Source organism: Schistocerca cancellata, chromosome 2 (genome assembly GCF_023864275.1).
Source record: "Schistocerca cancellata isolate TAMUIC-IGC-003103 chromosome 2, iqSchCanc2.1, whole genome shotgun sequence".
In the NCBI taxonomy this organism is placed as follows: Eukaryota; Metazoa; Arthropoda; class Insecta; order Orthoptera; family Acrididae; genus Schistocerca; species Schistocerca cancellata.
The window spans coordinates 463,002,954-463,018,531 of NC_064627.1; the positions used below are offsets into that span (position 1 = coordinate 463,002,954).

Consider the following 15,578-nt stretch of genomic DNA (forward strand, 5'->3'; position numbering starts at 1 on the left):
AAGGGAACTACTTTGAAGGAGACAACTCTAAACTTGACTAAAACAGTAAGCAAATTTTTTTTTCATATCAGTGTCATTACTTTATTGTCACACCTCATAAGCTGAAGGAATATCTTGGGAGCTGGAGACTTCAGTGTGGTAATGGAGCCAACTCATTTTTTGTCAACTTCCACCCCCACTGGTCTCAATCCAAGTAGTTTCTGGTAAACTGTGGTACCTGATGGGAAACTCTGAAGATATCTTGTTGAGTGGAAGCTTTAGTGGGAGGAATGGAAGCCATGTTTGCTGATGCCTTGTAGGCTGATGTCACATGTTTCTTATACCTCAGCTTGTTGAATGTCATGGTTGTGTGGTTACCATAATAAAGGGCAATCAGAAATTTCTCAGCACCAGTTATTATTTCCTATGAATTGGCTGAAAGATCATTTAATTGTGTGGATATGGTTGGCAACACTCTTCTTCTTTTCCACTGCACTTCTCAGATGGTAGAAAAACTGAGGGGCAGTACCTCTCACTGGCTTGAGGAAACAAGATATTGGGGGGAGACCCATCATTATGACCATAAGGTCAACCCCCTCCCCCCCTCCCCAGTTGCGACACTCATGTGAACTGAAGCCAGGGATTCTGCTGCCTGCAGTATCTGTGTCTGCATCATCAGTTGTCCACATGCAGATGATTCCACTTCCACTGCATTTTATCATGTGTTGGGTGATCAGTCTGTCCTTGTTTTGCCAAAATCTCCCAATGCCCAAGACCTTTCACTTTGACTTTCTAGTGCCCAACAAATTTTGCTTGGGCCACCAACAGACAAACAGAGACAAGTAAAAAAAACTCCACATTTGACATAAGTACAGTTATTTCTTCATAATCAATCCTTCACTATACAACTCCTGTCTTTTGTACCCATGTAATACCACTGAATGCCTTCTTTTCCAGATGGAGAACCTGCTTGAAGTGATGATTCAGACTTGGGCTCGACATTTGTTCATTTCATGACACACACACATTCTACATACAGATTTCATATCCACCTTTCTATTCAGTATTATATACCTAATTAGTTGTAAATGTTATTTGCTAATGTTTTCATCATACAAGCATTCTTATCAATTCATTCAAAATAACCTCTCTTAAGTGTAATACACTGAATGTATAGTGCTGATGAGAGATAGACAGGTAGGAGCAGGGTGCAGAGGGCATTTTTGGTAATTATCACTTTGCTCTCTCCTTATGAGAAAACTGAATGTTATAAATGTCTCTTGCAGGAAATTTAATCCACTTTCATCGGGTGTAAGAATTTTTCTTGATAATATGCATATTTTTCGAGTTCTAGGGTATGGGAGTGAGCATTTTTTGATGTTCTAGTCGGAGGACCAAAAAAATGGCTGCTTTCCAGAGCACTCTTGCACTGATACCACTCATCATAAAATCAAACCTGACAAGTACATTTTGTAGATAATTTTATCTGTTTTAATTTTGCATAGAATGGTCATCTCCAAAAAACACATTGGTTTTGAGATACAAGTGAAAAGCTGTGGAAAGTGCAAAAATTTTGATATATTTTTAAAAAAAATTTTCATTGATAAGTAGACCTCCCAGAAGGCAGCAAACTTGAAATTCAGATTCAGCACTATGAAAAACATTCAGAACCATTGAGAGAAAAAAAAAACTTGTGCAGTTTTGCTATGGGGAAACAACAACAGTAATTGGTAAAAACTTCAGATAATAAGGTAAATCAATTATGTGACGTATAGGAAAAAATCGATCAAGATGAAACTCTACCACCAAAAACAGCAGTGAACAATAAACTAACTATCCCAAAGGTGGTAAACTGAGCTAACGATATTGCAGTGCCTTTGTTACTCTGATGACGATGTACTGTGGCGACCACAGCCGTTCCGAAACGTATCAAGTGAATTCGTGATTGTGAATGACTACCTTCAGCTGTAGAATGAAATGACAACAATAAAAATCTGTGCTGGACCAGGGCACAAACCTGGATTTCCCGCTTATCACGATGGGTTGCCTTACCGTTTGGCATGACTTGTGGCCAGATCTAAACTTCCATATGTCGTCAACCACGCATCTACGATCTATACTCGCACATTCATTATGTGTATTCCTGTAAACTGAGCTAAAGTGTCAACTGAAGAATGAAAGACAACAGATAAGAAATATTAAGCCACAGTGAAATCTAATGTTTTTGCATTGTGTGGATTTCCTCAATCCCTAATAAGACAACCATTTTAGTTTAGTTGCGAACAATACATTTTGTGGCATATGGATTAGTTCGAGTACATATGTAATTTGAGTGTGCTTTACATAGTAATGAGAGATCATCTTAGGTTACTCCATGATCTTTCATTTGGGTAATGGTTCTTATATAATTAACAACTTATGAAATGTATTTTCCTTAGGACAAAGTGCTCCCTTAATTACAGAAAAAGAGTTGGTGTTCTTCCAGGTTTGATGGATCTTTCAAGAGTGTGGTGAACACGGCTGAAACAGTTATCTCAAAAGTCATGACATGCAAAAAATAGTACAGGGTACATGAAATGTTGACCTTTTTCTGTGACAGACATACTGTCTTAAACTCAAGAGGCACTATGGTACACAAACAAATGTTCTGAAAGTGGCCTCCTTCTTCAATTTTGGTTTTCCTTGTCTTCACAAGAGGTGGCTTCGCCTGAGAGAAATATATGGCGCAAGAGTGGGGGGAGGTTTGCTTGGGATAGCTCAGCAGTAACCCCAATACTACCTAACCCAATTACATGTCTCCATGCTTGCTGCTTATGGTCATGTGGTGCTCTTTTGGCTGTGCCCGCTTGTTCATAGATTGCAGAGTCAGTGTGTGCATGCACTATACGTTTACTTTATCTGCCACTGTACCTTGTGCTTCTATCCTTATTCCGGTCAAAGTAAACATTAGCACCTGTAAAGATGGTCGTAACTTTATTTTATTTAAGGTAGCTGTGACATTTTGATTTGATGAGCAAACAACAGCAGAAAGTCAATACTCTTCCACCATTCTGTAGGAGAGCTTCTCACATACCAAATTCCTCCATATGCCAGACTTTGGGGATTTTAGAAGGAAGATAATATAGTCTACTATGCCATGTGCATAGCAGTGACCATTGTTACCTATACTACATTGCTGGGTAGAATCTTCACGTCTTGAGTTTTATATCTAAAATGATAACTTATACAGCCAAGCTTTCATTCATTAAATGTCATAAACATGGCAGAAGTTTATTGCATACCTTTTTGTCTGTGGTTGTTGACTTCCTAATTGCAAATCAGCTTTTGGGTCCATTACACATGTACATACAATTTCAATGTTGACAATTCTGCCACAGATGTATCTGTACATAATGATTTATCAGTTGATATAACAAATAATCTGTCCCTATCTTGAGCCTGTATAGAATATTTCTTTAATGTATAATGACCACTTCATCATTATTTTTTGTAATTTTAAATGAGACATATATATGGCCTGCTGACCATGCCCTAATATGCTGTATGTACACTGAGTTATGCTTAGCTTGGCTCTTTATTTGTACGTTAACCTTTTGAGGTCTAAATAATGTAACTGGTTGCTAACAATGTAATTCACATACATAATAGTACTAAACGATTTTGTCTTTCCAGTCTGCAATAAGGACAATAAAAACAACATTATTCATCCAAGTGTAGAAACTGCTGCTTGATTTATGAAGCTCACTCTGTTTCCTTAATTATAAACACAATTATTTACTGTTGGAGTTGATAATTATAATCAGTTACCAAGTTCTTCGACACCAGTATTTCTCATTTGCCGTGCCATAAATGTGTCTTCTGTCGTGGTGATTTTAGCTGCAGATTGAACAGAAGCATTATTACATCAGTTAATTGTTTATGCAGTGTGTACACTGCCTTTCTATGTGCAATAATCACTTTAATACTGGTATAAACAAGATATTGTATTTAGTAGTTCTACTTTGTGAATCTGAGCATTACATCAAGGGAACCCCGCACTAAAAAGGAATACCAAATCAGAATGCATTCCCATGCACACCAACCTGTCAGTGGCACACTGCTGTGATATAACTAGCCATCTTGTTTCCTAGTGATAGTGATTAATATGTGATAAAACAAGAAGAACTGTAGTACAAATAAATTTAAGTAGTGCAGTTAAATCTCAGAAATTTCATAACTGTTGAGTTGTTTGTGCCTGAGAAGTAAAAGTTAAGTTGTACCGGTGTGTGAGGAGAAGTAAAGTCACATCAAACCTTGGATAAGAAAAGAGAGAAGATGAAACAGTGAAGAAAGTCTGCCTGCCTGCTCTGGTTATTCTTATTTCATTGATTGGTCTTCCCTCTTTTCTTGCTTCACCTCATAACGAAGGATCTTGTCTTATGTAGTCAAGTCATGGTACTGGGAGTTTAATGTATTACCTTGCTTGATAGACTGTGTTTGTTATGTAGATAGAACGGTAATCAAAGCTTTGTGCATCCTTACAGGCAGTTCTTTTTTTTTTTTTTTAAAAAAAAATGAGATGTGTCTAACAATAGTAAATCCAGTATTGAATAATGACAATAAGGCTGCAACTCACCATATAGAGGAGGTGTTGAGTTGCAGACAACCACAACAAAAAGACTGCTGTACATTGGTGCTTTTGGCCAAAAGGCCTTCTCCTAAGGTAGAAAACACACACATGCACGCAAGCACAACTCACACCCACCTGGCCAGTGTCACTGGCCACTGAAGCCAGACTAAAAGCAACTGTGGGTGATGGGAGAAGCAATCTGTGGGCACGTGAGGAGGAGGTAGGGGTGGGGAAGGAGCGGGTGTAGTGCTTCTTGTGGGAGCATGCAGGGACATGGTGAGGACAGGATAGAGCTGCTAGGTGCAGTTGGGAACTTTGGGGGGGAGGGGGGGGCATCAGAAAAAGGAGAGAAATAGAGATTAGATTAGATTAGTTATTGTTCCATAGATCATGAATACGACACTTCATAATGATGTGGAACGTGTCAGGTTAATGAAAGGTGTCTATACAAGATATTACATTAGACAAAATATTACATGACACACTTTTTTTTGTTGGGGTTGGGAAATTACCCACTTACTATATCCAAAAATTCATCTGACTGCGGCAGAGTTAGTAAGTGGACGAATCTGACAGCTGGTGGAATCCTCCTGTCAGGTAATCCCTGCACTTCAAAAATACAGTGTGGAGCTTTAGTCACCATGTAGGATTATAAGATTGAGGTCATCTTTTAGGTTGTGGGGTGGACCACCCAGTTGCTGAAAAAGATGCCCAACACACTGTGCTTCATTTGAATGACTTCTTCACAATCTGCACCATCTGGTTCTTACTACCAACACCTGCTTTTCTGGCCTTGTACCTCCTGACTGCAACTAGCAGCCCTTCTCTGTCCCCACCACATACTTGCATGCTTCTGCAGGCAACACTACACCCTCCCCCATTCCTACCATGCCATCTTGCCCCCTTCCAGGTCCTGCCTCCTCCTTACACCCATCACACAAAGAGTGCTTCTCCCATCAAGCACAGTTGCTCACTGTCGGGTCTCAGTGGTCAGAGACAGTGATTATGTGTATATGAGCTATGTGTGCGTGCGAGCGCGCGTGCGCGTGTGTGTGTGTGTGTTTTTTTTTTTAAAAAAAAGACGGTCTTTTGGCAAAAGCTCAAATGTCTAGTGCTCCTTTAGTTTGTGCCTACATGAGACTCAACATCTCCACTACATAGTAAGTGGCAATCTACCCTTTTCATAATATTGTCATTATTCCATCCTGGATTTTCCATTGTTTGATTTTCCCTAGTGGCTTTTCTTGCATCCTGCAAACCAGTGCTGTTTACCATTGTTATGGTGTTCTGATGCATTACTTTACTCTGTCTCCATCCTTTTCTTTCCCATCTTTCCTGTGTTTTACCTGTCATCTTCCAAACTGCACATGCTCTTTAGATTAGATTAGATTAGATTAGATTAGATTAGTACTTGTTCCATAGATCATGAGTACGACACTTCGTAATGATGTGGAACGTGTCAGGTTAATAAAAGGTGTCTATACAAGATATTACATTACACAAAATATTACATGACACTTAATATTTTTAATTTTTTTTGTGAGGTTTAAGGAAATTACCCACTTATTATATCCAAAAATTTATGTAGTAAGTAGAAGGAGTTGCCATTAAGAAATTCTTTTAATTTCCTTTTAAATGCTATATGGCTATCTGTCAGACTTTTGATGCTATTAGGTAAGTGACCAAAGACTTTCGTGGCAGCATAATTTACCCCCTTCTGAGCCAAAGTTAGATTTAACACTGAGTAGTGAAGATCCTCCTTTCTCCTAGTGTTGTAGCCATGTACACTACTATTACTTTTGAATTCACTCTGTGTCAACCGTCTTGACTGCACACAACACATGACTATGTGACTGCTCTGATTGTTGGTGCAGCGTCTTGTGTCTCACTTCATTCCCACCAATGTAATTAAGCCAAGACCTTCAAATCTGTCAAAAGTCCTGTTTCACTATTGGTTATTATCCCGTGATATTTTCTGTACCTTTTTATGCCACACGAACTTGTTTTGTTGAACCTTTACTTAACTCTGACCTCCACTCTTATTTCTCATCTCTCGTTCCGGCATGCACATACTAACCTTGCCTATTCCATTCACATCTGCTGTCCAATCGTTCCAGCATGCACATACTAACGTTGCCTAATCCATTCACATCTGCTGTCCAATCGTTCCAGCATGCACATACTAACGTTGCCTAATCCATTCACATCTGCTGTCCAATCACTTCATGCATATCCACTCACGAACCTCCGTTCCACAGTGTGTTTTCATTTACTTTTCTCTGTGATCTCACTGTGTTTTCATATCGACTTTATTTTGTTTTCGCCTTTCACTGTCGGTCATAGTTCCTCAGGTTACATCGTTCTTCCCCATCCTTCATTCATTCTGTCCTTTATATGGTTTTTCCCAACATTTTTTATCTATTTCATTTATTTTTACCAGTTTTTGTATGTATTTTTGCATAATTTATAAATTTTTACACATTTTATTCCTTATCCCGTTTGTGCCAATACAGAAAAGTTTACTTATCCTTAGCCAGAACCCAGTCTCATGCTGCTCCTGCGTTGTTGCCTAATTCATAGAAACACCCCAATGGCCTTACAATCAAATTACCCATCTCCAGATGCAACCCCTCCTTCCACAGTTTCTGTCTCTTCAAATTCTGCCCAGTCCATAGCTCTCACCAATGTAGTCCTGCAAACCATGCAAATTAGGCCCAAACATCCTTGCAGTACCTTCTGTCCATCCGGAAAATTCTCCTGCTCTGCAGTCCAAATTCCTGTTTCCCATCTCTCACATTGAAACTCTTGCTCTCCAGCAACTAGAACAGCAAGCACATCATCACGTCAAATAATTCTCCAACCTGTTCACTTCCTGTTCCTGCCTTGAACTGCCACTATCCACCATCTCTACAACAGTCTCCTAACTTCTCCCACATCCCCTCGTAGCTGACGAAACCTTGCTGTAAAACTGTGACAAGGATATGAGACTGCCTTGAAAAAGTCCTGATTCTTTAAGTGTGACCTGTAATTTCCTGAGTGTCGGCTGTTCCATCCTTTGACCATAATGATAAACATGACGACGAATCGCATCCTCTGCAAATGAATAAATATTGGTAACCTGCTTATTCAGATTACTTTTTTTCCCAAGAGTGTTAAGTTTCAATGGTTCTTCAGCTTCCTTTTCTTTTTCATACATTTCCTTCCCAATCTTAACAACTGTTTTTTGTTTATACTCACAGCAGCAGCAGTTCTGTCGATTACTTTGTTAATCATGGGCAGCAGACCACCATTAATAGGGTGTATACACAGACAAGAAAAAAAATCCATATTTTTTGTGGATTTCCCGATTAAAAATACACTTTTTCCTTGTGCAAATACAGATTTACTTTGTGCAAAGACAGATTTACTTTGTGAAAAGACAGATTTACTTTGTGCAAAGACAGATTTACTTTGTGCAAAGACAGATTTACTTTGTGCAAAGACAGATTTACTTTGTGCAAAGACAGATTTACTTTGTGCAAAGACAGATTTACTTTGTGCAAAGACAGATTTACTTTGTGCAAAGACAGATTTACTTTGTGCAAAGACAGATTTACTTTGTGCAAAGACAGATTTACTTTGTGCAAAGACAGATTTACTTTGTGCAAAGACAGATTTACTTTGTGCAAAGACAGATTTACTTTGTGCAAAGACAGATTTACTTTGTGCAAAGACAGATTTACTTTGTGCAAAGACAGATTTACTTTGTGCAAAGACAGATTTACTTTGTGCAAAGACAGATTTACTTTGTGCAAAGACAGATTTACTTTGTGCAAAGACAGATTTACTTTGTGCAAAGACAGATTTACTTTGTGCAAAGACAGATTTACTTTGTGCAAAGACAGATTTACTTTGTGCAAAGACAGATTTACTTTGTGCAAAGACAGATTTACTTTGTGAAAATACACTTTTTTCCATGTGAAAGTACATTTTTGCATGTTAGATGACAATATACTTTCCTTCAGTGCTGTAAAACTTATCAATCATTTGAATGCTGAAGGTTTTATACACCAGCGTAGTACTTCCTGGCACTTTAGGAAACAAAACCCAGCCAAAAACAACACATTTTGCAAACATCTTTCGTGTGTAGCAACACTTACACTATATGTTTTTATATTATGGAAGTTTAAACATAAATTTCACCAAATACAGCATGGTAGCTTCCAAAGCACTATTATCGAGGTTGCAATGCCCTTTTGTCAGCCAATCGTAGTCATATGATCTCACCAGCCAATGACAAAATCAGATGTTCAGAACATAGGACACTTGATGTAGACAGCCAATAGCAACATTATCATTAAGTAGCAGGATATTTCTGACGAGCGCAGTTATAAAGTTCTCATTTTGCTGGTATCGTGGCTGAATACATGTTCTGTTGAGCACTTCAACTTTTCCATAGAAAAGCCAGATACGTGTGAAATTGCTCAAGAACTCACCTTGTACTTTTTTTGAAGGATAATTATGCTTTTTGCCATCAATATTGCATAATTTGTAAGCTGTGAAATAATTAGAATAAATATGAATAACTAACCTTGAAACTTAGTCTTTCTTATTGTGTTACCTTTTAAGATACATCAAACACAAATGCGCCAGTAAAATTTTAAATAATGGCATAAATAGCTGGTCTTTTGGGCCTCAAATTTTCCTAAGTGTCTGGACCCCAGTGTTAAGTTTTGCATTAGATTCTAATGCTCCATGTTTTAAGAAATTTTCACACTTAACATAATTCATCTTGCTTAAAATGAAATTTACTTTGAAAGTGACACTCGTGAAAGCACCATTCACAGTATTTTACTGTGATTTGTATAACAGTTAAGATGTTACACTCTTTGAACAAGGCCCATGAGAAAGATGCGTTGAAAGCAGTTTGTTGTTACGAATTATCGTGTAGTCTTTGCCACATTTTGCTGTTGGCAGACGCTGGTTTGTGTGCGCTATGTTTTGTTGTAAATGGCATATTTTCTTTGCAACTGAAGTTTTATTTTGGTGTTATTCTGTTGTTTATGTTTTAATGCTGCTGTTCTTCTGCAGTAATAGACTAAAGTAAAATTCTTTGTTAGAGTATCAGTTCTTACCAGTCAAAATTACAACAATTAAACTGAAAACTAAAACAATGAAAAGTTCCCATAGTTTTTATCAGGTGAAAAAATGCCTGGTTTTTTCCCATATTTTCACATACACCCTGATCAAGTTTTTCATTCTCAAAGTAGGCACATAGATGCATACTGTTTGTCTTAACTACCCTCATATTGCAATACCCAGGCCAAGAGAATGACATTGAACTTTTCGCTTATAACTTTTGATGAACTACAAATTGATATCATTCAGTACCACACAATGTATAACGATAACAAAAATAACAGTAACTATGAATAACAGTAACAACAAATAAAAGAATAACGACTACAACTGTAACAACAAACACACAAAATCATAGGGTGCAACTATCACACAGGACAGTAAGCTAACTGCACATAAAGCAGGAAGTGTTGTGGTGTGGGGTGAAGGTCTGGAGACTTCAGGTATATGCAGCGGCTGCAGATAGCGTGGTATTTGCAGAAATTGACACAGGCCTCTTGCGTGCTCTCCACCACCACCACCACCACCACCACTTTGATCGTCGCTATCAATCCTAAACAAATTTTGGACAGACTATAGATGCAAGGTCTGTCCTATAATCCTCCCATTGCCATCTGCTGCAACCCATCACAGGCACCACCTATCCCATCGAAGGCTGGATTACCGGATTACATGTGAAAGCAGTCGTGATGTACAGACTGAGCTGCTACCACTGTGCTTGCGTCTGTGTGGGCATGACAGCCAACAAGCTGTCTTTACGCATGAATAGCCATTTGACAAACTGTGGCCAAGAGGCAGCTGGACCATCCAATTGCTGAACATGCTGTACAACACGTGCTTCACTTCAGTGATTATTTCACAGTCTGTGCCATCTGGAGCCTGCACACCACTACCAGCTTTTCTGAAAACCTCGCTGGCCTCAATCTTTGATAGTCCCTATCCTTGACACTCCTATTTCCTTTGTTTCACCAAATGAGTTGTGAGTTTGATGTAACACATTACAGGATTTCTTTGAACCCCCCCCCCCCCCCCCAAATGTAATGTGTCTTATTGTGTTGTGAGCTTTATTCTGGAGGCACTAATGATTTTGAGCATTTTGTAAACTATGTTTGTGAACAAATCAACTAAAATAACTGCATAATACTTTGTTACCAGATGCTCAGAGACTTGTCATTTTCAAATTAATATTTTTGGTTCCTTTTTAAAATTAGTTCATGTTTCTTCTTTTCACTAGGAGTTCCAAGGATAATGTGCTCAGTTTTGATTACAAGTATTCTTCAGGTTTTATCAGACCACTACCTCAGAAAAAATTACTCTGATAAATATACAGAAATTGTGAGGAGCAGTTTGCTCCCACGTCAAGAGTATCGAAGTAAGCTTGGAGAAGAGCATTGGACAGGTAAGTTTAGTGTACAAACTTATTTTAATTTACCATGATTTTTCCCTAGGTAATTTATGGATTCCAACAGTCGGTTATAGTGGTTCTTGACTGTGTTAGGTGTGTGTTTTTAATTTTTAGTTGTTATTTCTGTCTTACATTGGGCTTAAGTTCTGGAATTAATGGACCAATTGATAGTGAAATGCAGAGAGACCAACTGAACTTTTTTGCAAATTCTGGCTTTGGTATACACATTAAAACCTTGTTAATATAATTATAAATCAGATACTGTATTGCAAGGCGTACCTAGTTAGTACAGACTTGATCATAGTTTAGTAATGATGAAAAGAAAGTTGAAGTTTTTAAGAGAATCACCAGAAAGAGTGATTGTGTAAAGAGGTGGAGTACTGAAATACTGAGGAATGTTGAACTGTATTTAAAGTTCTATGAGGCTGTAAGTACTGTGTTAATGAATATAACAAGAGGCAGTTCAGTTGAAGAGGAATGGACACACAAAGGAAATGCAATCAATAGACATGGGGCAGATAAATCTAGCTACAGTAATGATACCATCAATACAGACACCACTACAAGCCAAGACACTCGTTTCTGTCACAGAAAGGTGTGTGCAGGAACTGTGGGTTGTGATGTACCAATACCACAATGAGAGATTGTGGAACTGCTCATCCACTTTGAACGTTCATTGTTGACCGTATTTGGGTGTTGTGTGAGGCCAGCCAGACAGTGGGGATTTACCTCGGCATAACATCCAGTGGTCATTCATGACCATGCAGCAGCAGGTGTTGCTCCAGTGGAAGAGCTGTGGCCAGCGAAGCATCCCTGCTGACACAAGGAAACCACTCCTGGCATCCAATGGGCTCACACATTGATGGCCATGAACAGCAGATCAGGTGTGGAGATGCCTGCGTTAAACCTAGAACCCTTTGAGATGCTTGGATTCCCAGACAAAGACACCTTAGTTGAGGTCACCACATAGTGGCACTGGCTTGTGACTCTGAACCATCAGGTTTAGCAGCGGCGTGTGTAACTTCAGCTAGCTGATAGTGTGGTTGTGTGAAATTGGAGTTGCAGGGCCCCACATTGGACTGATGGCTGGTGTGGGAACTGTCAAGTCCCAGAACCAGTCATACTACAACGTCAAATGCTGCTAAGGGCTGAGTGCTCTGGAGAGCCATGTTGTGACATGAGCTTGCCTCCACTCGTAGAAGTGACTATGAAGCACATGTTCACTCCGTCACAAAGTACATGGTGACTGGTACACACACAGTTGTTGAAACCTTGGGGGGTTACTATGTAGCGGTTGGGGACTCAGATAGGCGGATGATTCGCTACCACTGACAGATGCGTGCTATAGTAGTGAGAACTGGGATTAAGACAGTTTAAGACAGTGAAATTCCTGTTACTTTTGGACTATACTAATGAGCACTGGGATTAAGATGGTTCACAAGGACGAAATTCCTGTTCCCATCACCCAGTGCTGGTACCTGCTTCGGTATTGCTGAATATGATGGAATATCTTTCCTACAGTAATGCCCCCATTCTGTGTAGCTATAAACTCTCTAAGAGAGCTGAGTAGTGTAGTATACAGTGTATTCTGGTAGGTCAAGTTTCTAGATTGCATTATTTTCAAAAGAGTATCAGGCATAAACAATAGCGGCTATTTTAGATTTGGAGCCATGGTCCCCGTTATGGTTGCTGGAAGCTGAAAAGTTGGTCCCAAAATGACACTTGAGTTCCATTCAAAGGTATCCCACTGTCCTGTAATTTAAGCGTTCTGTTCCCTTTTAATGCCCCTGCTTTTGGCAAGTTGTGATAATTACAAATTGATCATACACCCAGTATACCCATTGAGGTCCTGTCCTCTGGAAATAAGGTTGTGGTGTGAGGCTGTCCCATGTGTATCCTCCCATACCTGTTCCTTGAGAAACTGCTTCATCTTACAGATATATATGGTGGTTTGAACCACCATTGTATCCCCAATGATGCATTACATGTCAGCTGTGAGTCACTTCCCAATGTTTCGTATAAAAATAAAACCCAAAAATAATCATAGCTGTACTTTACTTACACTATATTTATACATCAAAATAAACAAATGTTGCACACTGTCCTCTGAAGTTAATTGCAAAATGAAACAAACTCCCAAATTACTACACTAACAAGAAATCCGGATCGGTTCAAATAAAGAAACCCCACGGTATTCCTAAATCAACTGTTAACATACCACAACACTAAAATTAACAAATTAACATTGTTACTTGTCACCTGTCATTCAGCAACTGTACGTAGATAAAGCCACCCAAATGCTCCAAGACTTTTGTGAACTCTCAGGTTAAATATATATTATATAAAGAAGACCAAAACCCTTTACCATCTGTACATCATTTTCTTCCCATTTTCTTATTACCATGATGCATGACAAAAAAGGGCAGCTAATAAAACTCCAAAATTTTTAAGACACTGTCTCTTTGCTCTTATGGCAGTGTAACTCTAGATCCTAACGCTTAAGGCAATATGCATGTAGATTGCACTTAAAATGTTACTATGAATTAGTTTGATTTAAGGTCGTGTGCTTATCATTGCATATGATCTGTCACAGCCATAGTCCTGGATTCTTATAGCTACTATAAAGTTTAACTATAAAGTTAAATTAATATTTAGTCCAGTATAATGTTTCAGCAGAGTATTTATTATGGTCTCAAAGTAAATCAAAGCATCTTGACAAAACTGAAATAAGTAGTAACATACTTACAATAATGAAATGAATCTTACTCAACAAGCTACATGCTTTCTGTCCAAATACTCACAAAGTACTGACGTCCCCTGACAACATAGCTGTAACTATTTATACTTTCTTAACAATCCTCGACATTGTGTAAAATGATTTTTTTGATTAAGTAACAATTAAGATTAACATATAAAAACTGAAAATACATATATAAATGTATGTTTGCTCCAGAACAGCAAATACAATCCTATATTGGTTTGTGTCCATTATTTTATTCAAGCAGAACTTCTCGAATACGAAATTACAATAATGCATTTTCATATTTTATTAGTTACTAGATGCTCCCTTCATGGAAAATGTTCCCTTCATTTACAGAGCTTCTGTACTTTACGGTAATTGTAATGTAGTAGTTAGTTTTGTAGCTATAATTTTTTCAGGCGAATTACATATTTTGTTTACATGTCCGATCGTGAATTCGACTGGAAAATGTTCATTTTAAGTGGGTCTTCATGGCCTGTTACGTTTCTCACTCTTTCTATACCACCTTCCCCTTCCTACTGCCTTCCCCATATGTTGGGGTTGATGCAGGTAATTATGGCAAAATGTTGTGGCACACTCTGAAAGGGTCAGATATGGCCATCTTGGTGATTGTTGTAAGAGTAGAGAGCTACAGTTTCACCTTTAACGGAGGGGTCATCTCGACTACTTGGTAGGACCTTGATAATGTGTAAAGAATTTTTTCATTTTTCCCTGCAGTGTGTAAGGGCTCATTAATGTTACCTACTCCACTGGCAGTAAATAAATAACTTGGTATTACATTGCCTCATCTGTTTCTTATGTTCCGTTGACTTTGTATCTGGCTTGCGAAATTCCATAGAGATTTCCCCATTTATTAATATTTTAGGCATCATGACCTTGAATGATGATAGAATCCTTTTGGCCGTGTATTGTCTTGTGTGGTGAGAGGCCCATATTCTTGTCAACCTCAGAATTATACACTGCCACGACATAGGGTAACAGCATGTCCTAGTCTGTATTCTTACTGTTGACATAACTAATTAAGTCTTCATTACTGTCCAATGTGTGCACTCTGTTCTCCCATTAGCTAGCAAGTGAAATGAACTTGCCCTCAGTTTATGAATTCATAATAAATGACGAAGTTGCTTCATTAGCTCTGACATGAAATTCGTTCCCTGGTTCATAATTTATCTTTATGGAACACCAAACTTCAACAATCAATTATTCACCATGTTCTGAGCCATTGTTTTGGCTTGCTGATTTGGGAAACCTACCATTCCCATGTAGCAAGAAGAGTGATCTGTCGTTGTAAGTACATTGCGATTCCCTGCCGAGATTTGCCCAAATGGACCTACTATGCCCAGAATGATCATTTCTAATGGTTAACTAGCTTCTGGTAATCTTTGCAGTGGAATACACCGATGACTCAATTAAGCCCACTATGCACATGGTATACAGTTCTTCACACATTGTTCTACTTCCAGCCTATGTGTTCACCATCAATACTGTTTGACTACACGTCATTCTGTGTTCTCCGACCTCTGCAGTCAGCTAATACATGATTGTGTGTCTGTTTTCAGTACTACTTCCTGCAGCTTGCCAGAACCACAGCATAAGGTCTGAGTTTTGTTGTGCACAATGAATTGTGGCTGCATTGCAGATAGCTTACAGTCTTCATCTTGGGCTTTTGCTTTCTGTCGTTCTGCATTGGTGTCATCCACTCTTCA

At 38.6% G+C, this 15,578-nt stretch overlaps 1 protein-coding gene across 1 annotated transcript in view; it reads left to right on the plus strand.

Annotated features, from left to right (window-relative positions):
* The window catches only part of LOC126161971 (serine-protein kinase ATM), a 481,619-nt gene that overhangs the window by 36,334 nt on the left and 429,707 nt on the right, over positions 1 to 15,578 (plus strand). The window contains exon 5 of the mRNA XM_049918161.1: positions 10,941 to 11,105. Within this exon, the coding sequence (XP_049774118.1) occupies positions 10,941 to 11,105 (165 nt within the window). The remainder of the gene's footprint in view (positions 1 to 10,940; positions 11,106 to 15,578) is intronic.